This window comes from Carassius carassius, chromosome 10 (assembly GCF_963082965.1).
Source record: "Carassius carassius chromosome 10, fCarCar2.1, whole genome shotgun sequence".
Taxonomy (NCBI): domain Eukaryota; kingdom Metazoa; phylum Chordata; class Actinopteri; order Cypriniformes; family Cyprinidae; genus Carassius; species Carassius carassius.
The window spans coordinates 5100479-5117371 of NC_081764.1; the positions used below are offsets into that span (position 1 = coordinate 5100479).

Here is a 16893-nt window from a genome sequence, read left to right on the forward strand (position 1 = left end):
TCATATAGTACGTAGCATTCCTCTTACATAACCACCAAACACTAACAGCGTTCTCTTACATACTATATACATAGTTTGGTATTTGGTTACTTTGCTGTCTCACTGCTCAATATTTTAGTGTCTCGACTCTCACCTCTAGACACGAGTACTTCTTATGACTTCATGTCAAATGACTGAAATCAATCTTGTCTTAATATAACCATACAGACAATAGATTTTTTGACGTTTTAAATAGAACAGGTATTATTGGAGTGTTTTGCAAGAAAATACTATTGCAGTCTTTCTGCTTAGAAAAATGACATTTAATTAAATGTGTTACTTGCAGTTTCTTTAAAATGATTTCTGTTTGAATTTTGCTAGCACTTTTTTAGAGTGAAAATAGTTTCTACACCATTTTTTTTCAGTGTATGTTTTAGATCATAGCTCAACTGAAATAAAAGGTAAATATGCAAAGCAAAATTGGTCTCGGGGCAAAATTTGGTATACGGTCTTAGTGAAGATCAAACCAAATATTTAAGGCAAAAGTTTTTATTTTATATTGACTTTAAGTTGGCAATCCAGAGCAGTTAATGAAGGTGAGGAAAGACATTGAGATCACTGAGGAATGACCAACTTAAAATGCCTTCTGCATCTGCACACTTTACACAGACACTAAAAACCTGGGCCTGGTTCCCCAAAACGTTCTTATTGCTAAGTAGTTCTTAACCTATTCCTTAACCTCTCTCTTAACCTTATGAGTGACATGACATTCAGCCAAGTATGGTGACCCATACTCAGAATTTGTGCTCTGCATTTAACCCATCCAAAGTGCACACACAGAGCAGTGAACACACACACACACACACTGTGAACACACACCCAGAGCAGTGGGCAGCCAAGTCGTGGTATTGAAGGTGGAGAGAGAACTGTACATGCACTCCCCCCACCTACAATTCCTGCCGGCCCAAGACTCGAACTCACAACCTTTCAATTACCAGTCCGACTCTGTAACCATTAGGCCATGACTTCCCTTATGGCACAATTCCCGACACGTTCTTCTGTATATCTTCTGTAAGTCACACTTTTGTAAGGTTGGTCTGGACCATTCGTAAGCTCTCTTTTAGCGTTGTTTGAGCTCAAGACGCAAGTCGCTGCCACTGTGCAGCAGTCTTTAGAAATCAGCGCAGCGCAGTACAAGTCAAACTATGTTGACCATGTGGCTCAACAATGATTTTATGTTATGGACATTTTAAGACTAATAATAAAATATGTTTGCAATGAATACAGGCCTATTTATGAAGTTGACTTTATTTGGTATGAGAATTATTATGGTGGTAATTAGCCTAGGGCCCTAGGCTATTTCATGTCATTAAAGCATTAAAATTGGCAATCACTTTTGATAATTATAATCTGGCAAACAATTTGGCTCCAAATGGCTAAGATCTATAAAGGGGTAAGCATGGTGGGGTCCAGTTAGCGACCAACTATGGCAGAGATCCAACTTGTCCTTGTATTGAATCAAAGACGGAGCCGGACGCGGAGCCGTTTAGTCCATGTCAGTTTTTTTATTCGGCAAAACTTAAGCCCTTTTGACATTTTGCCTGACGTGGCTATATTAAAAAAACTAAATTGCCTCCCAAGACAACTCATTATGGAGCTGCTGGACCAACGCTATTGCCAGGCTAATGCGGCGGAATTTTGCTTTAAGCCCTGAAGCCCAGCTTCTTGCAGCAATAAGGTTTTTTTGCTACAGAGAGCTTCATCGAGGTAGTGGGAGAGGGCTACGGCCTAAGCAAGACCTCGGTGTGGAGGTGCGTCCACACTGTCACCAACGCCCTTCAGCGCCATGCCGGGGATTACATCCATCTGCCGTCAACACATCAGGAGGTCCAGGAGGTGCACCAGGGCTTTCATGCCATTGCTGGCATCTCCAGAGTCTTGGGCCTGATGGAGGGCACACTCATCCCTAACGCCGATCCATCAGTAATTGATCAGGCGTACATATCGCAAAAGGGCTACGCAGCCATAAACGTGCAGGTTATAGTGGACCATGATCTCCGACCTGGTGGCAATGTCCAGCAAAACTTCAAGTTCCTCTGATGAGAAGCTTGGTGCCCTTTTTTACGTTGCTTCCCCACCATATTCTGTATCTATCTCTCTCTCTCTCTGTTCATTGTAGATAGGTTGCTTTTTATTGAAAACATTAACCAATGACAATCAATACTGCATAAACAGAAGTAACTACAGCTGCTTGCCAATCAATTCTGATTGTAAAGTATATTACCATTAACATAAAAGTGTATTACATAATTTTTTGAAGTTGTTAAACTCATGTCAAGAAGCAGCACAACTGTATAAGGAGGGTGGATGATTAGCGAGGGAAACCCGGTTCGTCTACCCGTCACAGCATATTGTGTGAACATATTACTGACCATTTGATGATTTAATGTATAGTATATATTTTACTGATAACTTAAACTATGTTAAAATAAATGTTACCGGAATAATTTGAGGAATGTTTCATTTGCATGTTGTCTTTCTTAACGCTGTAATGCACCTCCGCGTGAAGTGGAAAATCGATTCCTGAGCAATCGATGCCAACTAATTCAGAACCATTACTTGGGACAGCGCATTTGTAACGTCGGACGTAAGAGGCAGCGTATTAAGAAGCTTCCTAAGGGACACTATGGGGAACACACTTAGGAACATAAACAACTTTGGTAAGATATATCTTTCGAGTCTTCTTAGCACGCTAAGAGTGAGCGTTATCGGGGAACCGGGCCCTGGTCCATATAGACGGTGAGCTCTGAAACATTAATGCACGCACACATACACAAACAAAATGGCCTTAAAGATTAATGTGCTCTCATTGTGGGATCTTGCACTGTTTAGACTCTGTCCCCGAAAATCTTAATTAAAATGACTTTTTTTTTACACTTGAAAAGTGAAAAAAGTGCAGTGAATTAAAAACATTAAAAACATTTTTTTTGTCTTTAATGTTTTATTTAAAAGATATTTTTATTTCATTTTATTACGATAAGCATATATGATTTTGTGTTTGATCACCACATAATCATACAATGAGAATGTGTAAGTCCTTGTCAAATCACAAAGATGGAGCCAATAAATTGAATATATATTTAATAAAAGGCACTCAGAATATCATGAATAAAACATATTGCTTAAACAATCAAGATATGTCATACAGCCATAGCATACATTCATGAGATACTAAATCCCATAATGACCACATAACACTGGCATTATCACCTTTGTCATTATCACCTTTGTAAAAAATCAAAATAGACTCTCAGGATTTATTGAACAAAGACTTTCAATATGACTTGATATTACACCATAATATGACATAAAATGCATGCACAAGGAAAAATACTTACATTTTTTCCATTGACACAATGGAGGGTTGATTTAAATATTATATTTCTACCTCTAGTCAAAGCATAGTCATTTATTCATATTCTTTAATCTAAGTGTTTTCATGCATCTTTAAAAATGTACAACAGCATAATAAAAAACATTTTAAGTTCTATATTGCAATTATACTTTAGTGTCTGAAAAATGCAATGTTACCTGCTGGCATAAGTTTCTTTTCAAGCTTATTGGAAAACGTATTTCAGCTTCCATGAAAAGTGCTGTATTGGTTTGCTTTAGTCAGTGCTGAAATGCTACAATCAAAATTTGCTTTGGAATCATTTGTTTTCTATATATATATATATATATATATATATATTTTTTTTTTAATTTAGCTTTTTACAAAAACATGCAAATGTGCAATTTTTAAATTTGAATAAAGCAGGATATATTCTCTCATAAAAGGGAATTCCTGCAATAAAAAAAGATCAAGTTATGGAGAGATTTCTGTAAGCATATTGAAATCACTGAAAAATTAAAAATGTGATTTGTGTGATTCACATAATGAGCATAACACATCTTACACTTATTCCAAAGACAGAAATTGTACTCCTCTGAAAGACAACATCTCATAAGTGAAACAAAACATGTCATCTATTACAATCACGGGCAAAGACAGACATGAGTGGTCATTTGCATGATTGCATGAAAATAATTTTGTGTAATATCTTTTTAAAATACTTATGATTGAATGTTACAAATATGCTTATAAGATAATGTTTCTGCCCATTCTGTTTATAAGATAAATCCACAAGAAATGTCCTGATGTTGCAAACCTTTACAAGTAAGTCATTAGGCTGGATTAGATGATCTATTTGATGCAATCTTTGCCATCTTTTGCACTGACTGATCGCAAATTGGTTTCACTATTCAGTATGTTCATGGTGCGATCATGTTCTCTGCCTTCATTGGCTTGCCAAGTCAGCATAAATTAGTGTGAGACAAGGAAATCTGCTTCTAAATAACACTTGTTTTTTTTTTGTGTGTGTGTGCAGCGTTTGACCGACAAGTATACATTTTGAATTGCTAACTCATATACTTGCATGTCTAAATTCTTGTGCATTTTCCAAACAAACATATTCACGTGCATAATGAGTAAGGATGATAGCAGACCAGTGAAGCCTTTAGGTAAAGAAGTGCTGTGTATCCTACTAGCTATCATCAATACTTTCATATATATTTGTTCAAACAAGGGACAAGATATGATGTGAAACTAATATATTTGACCTAAATTGCCAAGCAAAGGTGTGTACCAAACCTTGAACTCACTCAGCATAGAAAGAAATCTCAGCCTAAAGATGGAGTTCTAGAATCTCATTCTGTGTGTATGTTGACAAAAATAGAAACAGAAGAAGAAATTTGGGACAAGCAGAAAGCAGATGCTGCCACAGCACGGTGGGTCATCCAAATATAACATACTTGCATGCGTAGGATACTGTTTTTAAATTCCAAACAGTCCTGATTACATATGACAAATATCAAGGCTGTTAGAGGAGACATTCGGTGACATTGAATGATGGATAACAGTTTGGCATAAGCATTTTCTCTCACAAGCAGCAGGGACAAAAGGTGATGTCAGTGCAAAATTCTAAAAGATGACAACATCAGCAAAAGGTGGATGCTTTGAGCGTATATTCATGATTCCTCTGCATTATATTATGGGATTCGGCAACACAGGCACTTAATTGCGATTAATTAAATGCTTGTGTTGACCTCAGTTAAATGCAGCCCTTTGCCTCACAAATGATTACTTGAGAATTTTTTTTGTTCTTCTGTGTTTCATATTCTCTTTTTCAGTTCAGTGCATTTCAGGTTGTATTATTGTAAAGCCTTAAAGGGATGTTCCTTACAATATTTTGCTTCCTTTTAGTAAACAGTGCTACTGAGGTTTTATAGTCCTGTTTGAGGTCTCCTTTTGAAACAGCACAGTCTGCAAAGGTACTGTTGGTATATGCATAGCATTAGGTACATATGTAGAACTCTAAATAAAGCAGTTGTCAAACCATAAAACTGAGAGTTTCTAAGTGCATTGTTGTACAGTCATTATTGCTAGTCATGAGAAATATACCAATCCTTATGGAACACTGTTTTTCCCTGTCTGCCAATTCCCATTGCTCTTGTCCAGCGAGTAATTGCTTTCATACTTCTCTTCAGAAATACGTTTCTGATTTGCAGCAGCCTCAGCAGCAACCTCAATCACCTGTTTCTCCGCCTGCTCTGTTTCACGATGGTAGAAGTAGTTGAAGTTGGAGACGATGACAGGAACGGGAAGTGCAATGGTCAGTACACCAGCGATGGCACAGAGGATCCCAACCATCTTTCCTCCCAATGTGATAGGGCACATGTCACCATAGCCAACTGTCGTCATTGTGACCACAGCCCACCAGAATCCTTCCGGGATGCTCACAAACTGAGTATCAGGTTCGTCAACCTCAGCAAAGAAAATGGCACTGGAGAAGAGGATGATGCCAATGAAAAGGAAGAAAATAAGCAAGCCCAGCTCCCTCATACTGGCTTTCAGGGTTTGGCCTAGAATCTGGAGGCCCTTAGAATGCCGGGACAACTTGAAAACCCTGAAGACACGCACTAATCGGATGACACGCAGTGTAGCCAGAGACATGTTCTGGTTGGCGATGGGGTCTTTGTCGTGGGCGGCCATTAGTTCTGTTATGACAGTTATGAAGTAGGGCATAATGGACACAATGTCAATGACATTCATAATATTGCTAAAAAACTCGCTCTTGCTGGGGCACACTATGAAACGTACTATAAGCTCAAAACAGAACCAAATGATACAGATGGTCTCCACCACAAAGAAGGGGTCAGTAAAGGCAGAGAGCAGGGCCTTTGGACGAGGAGTAGATGATAGAAGCGTTCCATTGGCATCATGGGTTAAGTTGACAAAAGCAGGCATAAATTCACGCTCATCACGGAATTCAGGGAGCGTCTCCAGGCAGAAGATACAAATAGATATAGTGATGACAAGAACAGACACTAAGGCCACTGACCTGGCAGCACTGGAGCTCTCTGGGTACTCAAAGAGAAGCCAAAATTGACGGTGAAGCTCAATGGTTGGGAGTTGAGGCTCAGGGTCTTTGATGTAACCTTCATTTTCCTTGAACTGTTCCATGGCATCATAGCCTAGTCGATAGAACACTATCTCATCAGCAAACACATCCAATGGCACATTTGCTGGCCTCCGAATCTTACCTCCGGACTGATAGAAATACAAGATTCCATCGAAGCTCGGGCGGTTGCGATCAAAGAAATACTCATTCTTCATGGGGTCAAAATAGTCAATCCTTCTCATGGGGTCTCCCAGCAAGGTATCTGGGAACTGATTCAAAGTTTTAAGTGTTGTCTCATACATCATCCCTGAGACATTGATAACCACTTTTTGTTCACCCTCGTAGAATTTATCCTTTTCAGCGAAATAGTCCTCGCAACAATCCTTGGTTACTTTTCCTAGCAGAGCCTCATTGGGACTGCCCTCGCTGCTCATCAGAACCTTCCAGTTGGAAATCAGGCTGTTGCAGCTTGATGTTCTTTTTTTTTTGCTGAGTGTTGGTGGAGAGGCCAGTGAGTGCCTCGGCTGTCTTACTCTCTGAGGTGAGTGTGTGATTGAGTTTATGCCATGGGTCCCATGGTTTGGTTCCTGGGCATCTGAGGTGGATGAGGTTGGATATCCCGAGTCACTCGGGTCTTCCAGATTGATTCCGATGTCATCCAGGTTCTCAAAGTTGACCAGAGGAACCTCCATGGCCTCCCTCCCCTCCCAGGGGCTGAGCTCAGGCTCCTAACCGCGGATGAAATGACAGACAGGCATCCAAAAGCACAGGCCAGCCAGCCCACTTTGCACCACAAAGTGCGAAGAGATTAGAGAAGATTCAGGCTGGTTCTGCAGCAGTGAGCCGAATCCCAAGATACTGTCACCTGATCTACAGATAAAGACAAAGGGAACAAAACAGTTGTGTTACTGCATGGAAGGTAAGGTTGCACCTTAGTCAGGATAGGAAACAATTAAAGCAATCTAAAGTAATATAAACTCTACAACAAGACAATGAAAAAGGAACAGAGATTTTATTTTTAGGCTCAATTATTTTACTCGAGCAATAAAATCTAGGCTAACATGCTGCCCATAACTGCAGACCATTCAAAATGAAGCACGCACATTATAGGTTAGGGATTAGTTCAATCAAAAATGAAGAGTGTTATTATTTATTCACCTTTTTGTTGTTTCAATACTGTAGGATCTTCTTTTCAAGTCTTTCAAAACTATTATTAAAATACAATGAAAGATGTGCTATATTCCAAGTCTTCTGATTCTGTATGATAGCTTTGTAAAAGGAACGCACTGAAATTTGACTGTGAATTTAACAGTCATCATATATATCTGATGCGTTAACAAATCAACCACTTCACTTAAAATATTTAACCCAAATAAACAACTCACAGGATATGAGAATGAATCCAGCACCTCTACCAAATGAATCAGTCATCTAGGCTTTTCAGATGAACTCATGTCTTAATTTTCAGTGAATAATACTTTAAAAACATTTGTGATACTTTACTGGCAATTTCTAAGCTATACAAGTTTGGGATGGCCAATATCCTGTAAGGATATACATTATAACTAAGAGATTTAGTCTCTCCTTAATGGTGATAATAAAGCATAAATATTACATTCAAACTGAACATGTTTTCCTGTCCTCTCTATCTACTGCCAAGTGTGCTCGAGAGCTGAGAACTGCACTTTATTATCATTTCTCTCTAATGGCCTCTTGTAGCAACAATTTTAATTAACTTCTTAGCCATTGTAGAACAAGCATTAACAGCAATAGAGCTGTACTTACGCTGTCAAATATTAAATGATTCAGACCTCAGACTTTATGCTCCAGGTTTAATATAAGTAAACTCATTTTAACAGATAATAATGGTAGGTAATTACACTAATCTTGTGCTATACTTATAAGAAAATATTATATTGCAAAGCTCCATTAATTTCTATTTTAATTACATTCTCATTCTCTCCTGTAGGCCTACATTATGGTCTAGTGGAGTAGCAATTGATTATTGAAGCCAAATAGTTCATTAGGCATGTCTGTGCAAATGTTTTTTTTTAGAATGGTAATGATTGTTTTTTATAATCAATGTGTTATAGTTTAATTTCAGTTATTTATACCAATTGGTGATTTTATACCAAGTGCCCTATGGTACGATATATTAAAAGATTTTTATTCAGTTTGAGGTTCATTGTTAGTTTCTGTATTAATCAACATCATCTGTGAAAGTTTAAGATGTATAACCTAGAATATTCTGTTAATATAAACATTCAACCCACTTTATTCCTAAACCAACTAAAGCAGACTTTGGATTCCAGTGCTGTTCCTCTCATGGTCAATGGTGCAGGTCAAAGGTCCAGTTTGGTCCTCTTATCTACAGCGTTCTATTTTCCAGAGAGTTTAATGGAGACAGGTAACCATAACCTGAACAGATAATTTAAACAGCTACCCCTACCACTTGACACCGTAAAACCCACAGCCGCCAAAAAGAAAAGCTTCTGGCTCCATGACAGCTTGTGTGGTTACACTGGAAGGTAACGCACACCTCTCACCTTCGTCCGCGTTATATTCCATTGACCCTATTAGTATACAGCAGGGCCTATCTTTTCCATTGTCAGACGAGTATTGTTGGATGGGTGGGTTTCATGTGGCCACATTTTTTACAGCATTGGCAAGATGGCCTCGTTATATGCTAAGTGCATGTTTGCAGTGCTGGTGTTTAATTTTTAAGGAAAAATTGACCAGTGCTCAATGATAAATATATGCATTAAACTGCTTAAATTGATATTCACCCAGCTGTAGTGGCCACATACAGTATGACTCAATATCTGCATCTAACTTAAAGGGATGGTTCACCCAAAAATAATTTATCATCCTCATGTTTTTCCAAACTTGTATGCATTTCTTCCTTCTATGGAACACACATGCTTAGCACAGAAAAAAAAAAAAAAAAATATATATATAAACTATTATCTGCAATTATTATTATTTTTTTTCAGATTTAAAGTTTTTCTACTTCAAACTTTCACATTTTATGTGTTACATGCTGTTTTTCTATTTATTTTATTTTTTGACCTTTTTCAGGGTATTATCAGCACAGCTGCAGTGTTTACAGATCCATATCGAGGGTACTGTTATGTAGAGATGGCAGGACGGACAAACGTTACAAGTGACAGAAACTTCCGTCCTTATCCTGCAGTGCTGAAGATATGAAAATGCACCACAGACAGAGATGACATCTATATCCTTCAGCTGTGTGTGTGTGTGTGTGTGTGTGCTCGCATGTGTCTAGAAGACTGATCACCAATGTGCGGGAAAGTGTCCCCACATGCATCACAGGTACAAAGTCATTGTTTTGTATCAAGCACCTTAGGGCAGGTGCGTGTGTAAAGGCACATTACATACTTTATGTGTTAGATTGTTTGTATAATTCTGTAAAATTTCTTAATTTCATATATAAATGAATCAGCCAGTGGCGGATACAGAACGTCATTAATAGGTGGGCCCAGGGCTGGACTGGGACAAAAAATCGGCCCGGACATTTTTGCCCAGACTGGCCCACTATATGATCATAAACACCACCCATCTTTGCACGCCCTTAATTATATGCATACCAACTCCTATTCATTAAAACCACTAATGCCATGTAATGAGTGAGTATAGGAACGATTGAGAGTTAACAGATGAAATAAGTAAAAATTGTATATTTATTAATACAGTTGAACTATACTCCACAGCGGTGAATCCTAAAACAAGCTATAAGCGGCTCTGGCATAGCAATACCAGTGTTTCTTACAGGATTTGTGTTAAAACTATGGTGGTGTGTCCACGGTCTTTCTAGCAGGGTTCGGGGGCATGCCCCCCCGTGAGAAAATTTTGTGCATTTTAATGTTAAATTCTTTAATCTGGTGCACTTTGAGAGTTCAAAATTAAAAGCTCCAACCCATATTCAGTGTGCAAATTAAACAAAGAAAAATTCAAACCTCTTTTAGTTACAGTGTGTATTTACATTACACCTATACATAATAATAGTTATAATATTAATCCAATGACAGTAATAGCCATATTTTGTAAAACAAATGCACAAAAAATAAAGGAAACTTTCTTAATTAGTTGTACAAATTTCTATACTTGAAAGAGATAAGCACATGATCTTTTATCTTGACGCAAACTGCATCAAGCTTTTATTTTGGCGGAAAACATAGTTTACAAACGCCTCTTATTAAATTTCTAGTGAATTGCGGTAATCGTCAACTATGCAGATGTGGAAATAATCTACACTCATGACATGGCCTAAGTGTTTTGAAAGTAGTTATGCTTACCGCAGGCTCTACACTTTCTCATCTCTCTCCTGATCCTCCGTCCTCACTATCATCATCTGCCACAGGAGCTGATGAAGGTCAGAAAACATATATTTTGACACAGTTTACAGTGTCTGCTTTAAGGGCCTGGTTCTATTTTTTCACGCTATTTATCTGCACATTCCTTGCGTTTCTTCTCCATCTTTTTTTACAGATACACACTGACACTGCTGCCGCTCGCTCACTCGTTTAAAGTTGTGATTGGGCCAGCCCAGTGTCAATCAAGAAAAGAGCCAATGGGCCGCTGATCTACATGTGGAGGTGAAAAAACAATTTCTTTGGGACATGCAATAGGCTATTTATTGTATTAAAACTTAAATGCAAAAGAAAAGGCATGATAGTCGGCTGTTTTTGTCAATTTTAAGTTTTAATTTGAAATGTTTGCGATTTTAATATAAGTACTACATGGTTAAATATTTTACCACTTGTTTGAGCAACTTAATATATAAATCTATATAAGTAGCGCTGAATAATACGTTGTTTAAATTGTGTTAAAACGTCTATTAAAGAGTGTATATGTACAAAGAGAATCGCAATGCTGACAAACCTTTTTTTTTTTTTACTTTTTTAATGAAAGTTTCTGATAACTTCTGGATTTGAAATACAAATAGTGAGTATGTGTTTGTGGTAGCCTACAGTCGTGGATCAGTCACGCACTGCACACGGAGTATGTGTGTTTCACAGTGTAACAGTGTAACAGTGGCGTTACGCCACTTTTAAGTCAGTGCGCGCACGGAGAGCGTGTGGCCGGCCCGTGCAGAAAAAAAATTCACAAGAGAACGAGCTGTGTTGCGTGATAGCATCACTGGACTGACACGTGATATGCCGACATAATATTTTTATTTTGTAGCTATTTTTCGTAGCTACTGTCCTCAGGAAACTATTAAAATTAAATTATTTATTAATTCGTTATTATTAAAGTTAAAAAAATTAATTGTTTTTATTAATCTGATTGGGTGGGCCACCAGTCAACCCGCGCCTGGAATCAGCACAAATCATTCCACTGGCTTGCATCACAGGAATATTAGTAGACAATATGCTATAGCTGTATTAGTTTACAAGTCAGATATAACCTGATTCATAGCAGCACACCCCAAAATGAAAACTCTCATTTACTCACTCTCATGTCATTCCAAACCTGTATGTTTTTTGGGTCCATAAATTGGAAGTCAATGATCTCCAAAACATTCTTCAAAATATCTTATTTTATGTTCCACAGAAGAACAAGTCATGCAAGTTGCAAAGACATGAAGATGAATAAATAATGAGAGAATTTTCATTTTTGGGTAATTGTCTCTTTAAATTAAAAATGTATATTTTAGAACTGTGCTACTACCAATCACGCAATATCTTATTAAAGGGTCACTATCCCTTTAAAATATTTGAACAAATTGAACTTGCGAATATATTGATTATAATAATTCAAATAGAGATTAAAATGTACTAAAATAATAATTTAAAGTGACATACTTACCCATATATACTAGTCAAAAACTTTTGAACCATCATTCATTCCAAAATTCAACATCCAACAACAAACTATTTCTAATCTCATTCTCAATCCTAAATTCTTAAAGCTAAATACAGCTAAAGTATAAATAATCAAATTTCACAGCACATATTGTATAAAACAATGTGGCTTGCCAGAGAGAACAAATAACAGTATCTAGCTTTCTAAACTTCTGTAACAGCTCCATTCATATCCATTAATTTCATTTACGTCCAAATATGATCCAAACCCTTACTTATATCTTCTCTAAAAAACATAATCCAAACAACCAAAATTACATGCTTAAGCACATTTATGAAACCAAACACGGACAAACGCTCAATGAAATACCCACCAGGGAAGACCTCTGTGGCAGGATGGTCCTTCTGTGAGCGTTGTGATCCAGGATGAGTATGGCTCCTCTTTTTGCCTCTGTCCCTCTCTAGTCTTGCTCCTCTTCTCTGCCTATGTTACAATCAGATTTCTGCGCACCCTTTTCTTCTGTTTAAGCTCTCTCTCTTTCAGTAATCTTATTCCTCCTGAGTTACTTGAGACCCACGGCTGCCATCAGAGAGACGCACATGCTCACACACACACACGCACACACACACCTTACCTTTCACATCTGGCTTGGCTTTATAAACCTTAGACTGGGTTCTCCTTTCTGTGTGCGTCTCTCTCGCTTTCTGTCTGTCTCTTTGTTTTGGGGTGTCAGAGTAGGACCCCACGGCGCTGGAACCGGCAGGAGCTCTGCGGGGCATACAGCACTGAGTAAAGGACGGCAGGATCTGAGCTCCTGCCGAGTAACCAAACAGACCAACATCTCCAAGGTGTGAGAACACTCACATACATTCACAAACTAACAGTTACTCTCACTCATAGACGTATGCAGTTACACAGACACTTCATCTATGTTTGGAGTAGCATACTAGAGTATAGTATGTTAATGGTCATAGAATACTTGGAAGACAAGCTCAAAATGTTGACATTTTCAACTTTATACATAGAAAAGTGCAATGGAACAACACTCGAATTTCATCCTGGCATTGAGAGGGACGAACCAGTTACTGACTAATAAATTCTATTAATGAGTTCATACATAAGATCATATTTGTAGAGACTGGTGAAATATCTAGTAGGATTATACCATCTAATCGACACATCATTATATTTTGAAAGTAGTCTCTTTTGCTCACCAATGCTGCATTAAAAAAATTTAATATAAACCTTACTGACCCCAAACTTTGAATGGTAGTGTATAAATGGATTAAAATCATATAATAATGTTTATTTATTTATTTTTTTTAAGTCACTCACTGAATTGAACATACATGTATTATGTAATTTGACACTACTGTTTGATACAGTTATTGTGGAACAAAGCATTTTTTTTTTTTTTACTTTTAATAGGTTGTATACTCTATATAGCATTCTTTAAGTAGTAAGCTATTTTCTATTCTGAACATTGCCACACTATTTAATGCACAGGAATACACACACACACTTGTATAATGCACACATCACATATGTTTCGGCCTGTTTCCATCATATCAGCTCATGGGACCTGAATTGGCATTACTGTCAAACACATAAGCACACACATTTACACAAACTTTAACTTGCATAGAAATGCACACAAATCACATCACATACATATTGGGCTCCTTACTCCCTCATCAGCTCACATACACATACACATACAAACAGCGAATTAACTACACTGCACAGTCCAGAACATTAAACTGCTTATACAGAAGAACCAGTGCAATTCTTTTTAGGGTCCAGGGGCAGAAGTGAAAGGGGCCATTCATCAAGTCTTCTTTTAGCCTCTTGCTGATGTCTGGCAACTGCAAATGAAAAATACAACGAGATAAGAGTGTATTTAAGCACTGCAATACACTGATTTGATACCAAACAATCTTCATATATCTATAAATGTTCAGCGAGTCCTCCTTAAGGGTTAATGTTCTGGCAAGACTCTCAAGTTATGAACAAATGTTTTTCCAGTAACATTACTAAAATTTGTTCAATATTCCCTCCTCTTTAATAATGTTCTCAAAACATAAGCATAAAACATAATTCATAATGCCCCCCCCCCCCCGAAACGATTTAGTTAGACGTTCTTTAACATTTTTGTACTGTATATGTTACTACTTGTTTCAGAATGTTCAGCAAACACTCAAAAGTAATGCTCCCATAAGTTTCACAACATGATATAATGGATTGCTTTCTTAACGTTCGCATAACCATGAAAAAAATATTCTAAAACGTTTTTAAATTGTGGAGGTTTTAAACGTTCAGAGAACACTTTTAACATTTTAAGAGAACTTAATGGGAACATTTGCAAACGTTCTTAGAACATATTTTTGTTAGCTGGGCTATTACTGTAATGGTTGAATAGTTGTCCAACTTCGTGGCATGGGTTATTACATTTTAAGATGGCGTGTGAAATTCAAAACATTTCTTTTGTGCTGTTTTTGGTCACAGATATGCATTCTGTGTGAATGTCCTTCTGTTTGGTTTCCTGTAAACCAATCTATGTTGTTCATGTAACCAAAAATAAAGTACATGATATAATGCGTGGTAGGTTGAAATTGGATTTGTAGGATACGATTGCCTAATGTATGGCATCAAACAACCGGGGTATGGCTGGGGAGGATAGGGTATGGCGACTGCTATATGGAAAGGCCACCCCTGGCTGGATGAGTCGTCCAACTCATATCGTGGCTTGTGCATGCTTGATTCAATTTTTTTTTTAAACATTTCTGTTGCACCGATGACAAAACTTTTTCAAAACTGTCAGATGGACTCTTCTTGTATGTTTTGGTGCAAATTTTACCAAGTTGATAGTACAAAAGTTTTTTCTATACGAAACTATACCTAAAAACATAATATGGTCAAAACTACAATAAATATAATTAAGAAAATGTCCTATTTGTTGCCCCTTGCATTTGATGGTCCACCTAGGCGTGTGTACACAAAGTACTAGAAAACGGATCCTTCTGCCAGCACTCATTTTGTTACATAACACCAGAATTGATTCGATAGTTTTGTTCTCATTCACTATATGCATATGGCTCAGAAAAGAGTGGCGTAAAAGCTGAGGTTTCCAATTCTTGTTGTCGTTCTCAAAAATATGTGCTTTAAAACAACACATGACTTGTTTGCTGCACTATAACTACACCTGGTGAAAACAGTCATGAATCACATTTCGTCTGAGCTGATTCAAACACAGTTGGCAGTTTTTATGTCATCTAAAGCAGGGGTTTTCAAACTGTGGGTCGCGACCCACTCGTGGGTCACGGAATGGAACAAGGTGGGTCGCACAAAGTCACTTGGCTGCAGCTAATTTTGCGTTTCAATGACACACAGACACTAACACAGTTCAGTCTAGGGCTGCACGAATGTGACGAGTGGGGCGGGGCCTAGTGCCATGGGAACAGAGCTAGGCCGGTGGAGTGATTGGGAAATGAGCAACACTCACCGGTCTCAAGAACCACGGAGGAGATCGGAAAGATACAAAAGAGGAGCGATGACAGTGAAGGACGAGAGAGGACCAGGCCTGGGTTTTATTTTGTGTTTGTTTTTTATTTGTGCACGGCAGTCATCCGAGAGGGGCTGTCGCGCTGTTTTGTGTTTATTTGGTTATTAAAACTTTGTTTGATTGTCCGCCGGTTCCCACCTCTTTCCACGAAGGAGTCATCGAGGCGGTGGGCTGGAGTGAGTTCGCCCCCCCCCCCCCCCCCCGGCAACTCACTCCAGCCCACCACATCGAGCACCCTCGGCGGCAGACTCCTTCGCCCTGCTCGATGGCACTGCGGATTCACCCCAGCGGCGAAGGATCTTCGGCAGCGCGCCCCTCCTTCCTCCCTGGCTTCGGCACCAGTGTAAAACATTAAAATCTTCACAATCACAGGAAGAAGGAGGCGGGAACTGGGAACCCACTCATCACAACGATATAGCCCACCAACATTAATAATGAACTGCAATATCCTTAGTGTGATTTTCAAATTGCAATTAAGTCCGTGTGCGTTGCGTGTTTTGAAGGTCTCAGAGCAATGTCATTAAAAGGTTCAATCGGTCTTTTTTTACCTATTTCACAATTATTTTAATCTCCAAACTGTTTTAGATAGTTCTGCTTTGCTTCTTATGCTTTTCTAAAAAAGTGTTGGATTGTGCTCCGTTCTCGCCGACACACACGGAAGGATCATGAATGCAACAAAACACAGCAGCGCAGATCACACTTCACTGGAGTGAGCCTGCTTCACGTTTTTATGGACACTACATATTTTAACGCCAGTAAACAAAAATTAAAACTTGTAAATTTGTAGTGAAATTTTCAGTTGTACTCTAAAATAAAATGGTTATTTTTCTTAAATACTTAATTTCTGTCATAAAAATTTTAAGTAAGATTAGGTTTAAAGTAATTTCACTCGTTGTTTTTTTTTTTTTTTTAATATTTTGGTGGGTCGTGAAATATATTACACTTGTCTAGGTGGGTCGTGGAATGGAAAAGTTTGGGAACCACTGATCTAAAGTATCTGCTGAGTATTCATTTGAGCTTGTCTAT

General features: G+C 38.1%; 1 protein-coding gene across 1 annotated transcript; it reads right to left on the minus strand.

Annotated features, from left to right (window-relative positions):
• Window positions 1–4727: 4727 nt before the first annotated feature.
• On the minus strand, window positions 4728–7171 carry LOC132151593 (potassium voltage-gated channel subfamily A member 10-like). Its single transcript, XM_059559807.1, has 2 exons — window positions 7105–7171; window positions 4728–6999 (listed from the first exon to the last, which is right to left on the minus strand). Exons 1-2 carry the CDS (start codon window positions 7169–7171, stop codon window positions 5486–5488), a joined length of 1581 nt encoding a protein of 526 aa, XP_059415790.1. The 3' UTR covers window positions 4728–5485.
• Window positions 7172–16893: the final 9722 nt, after the last annotated feature.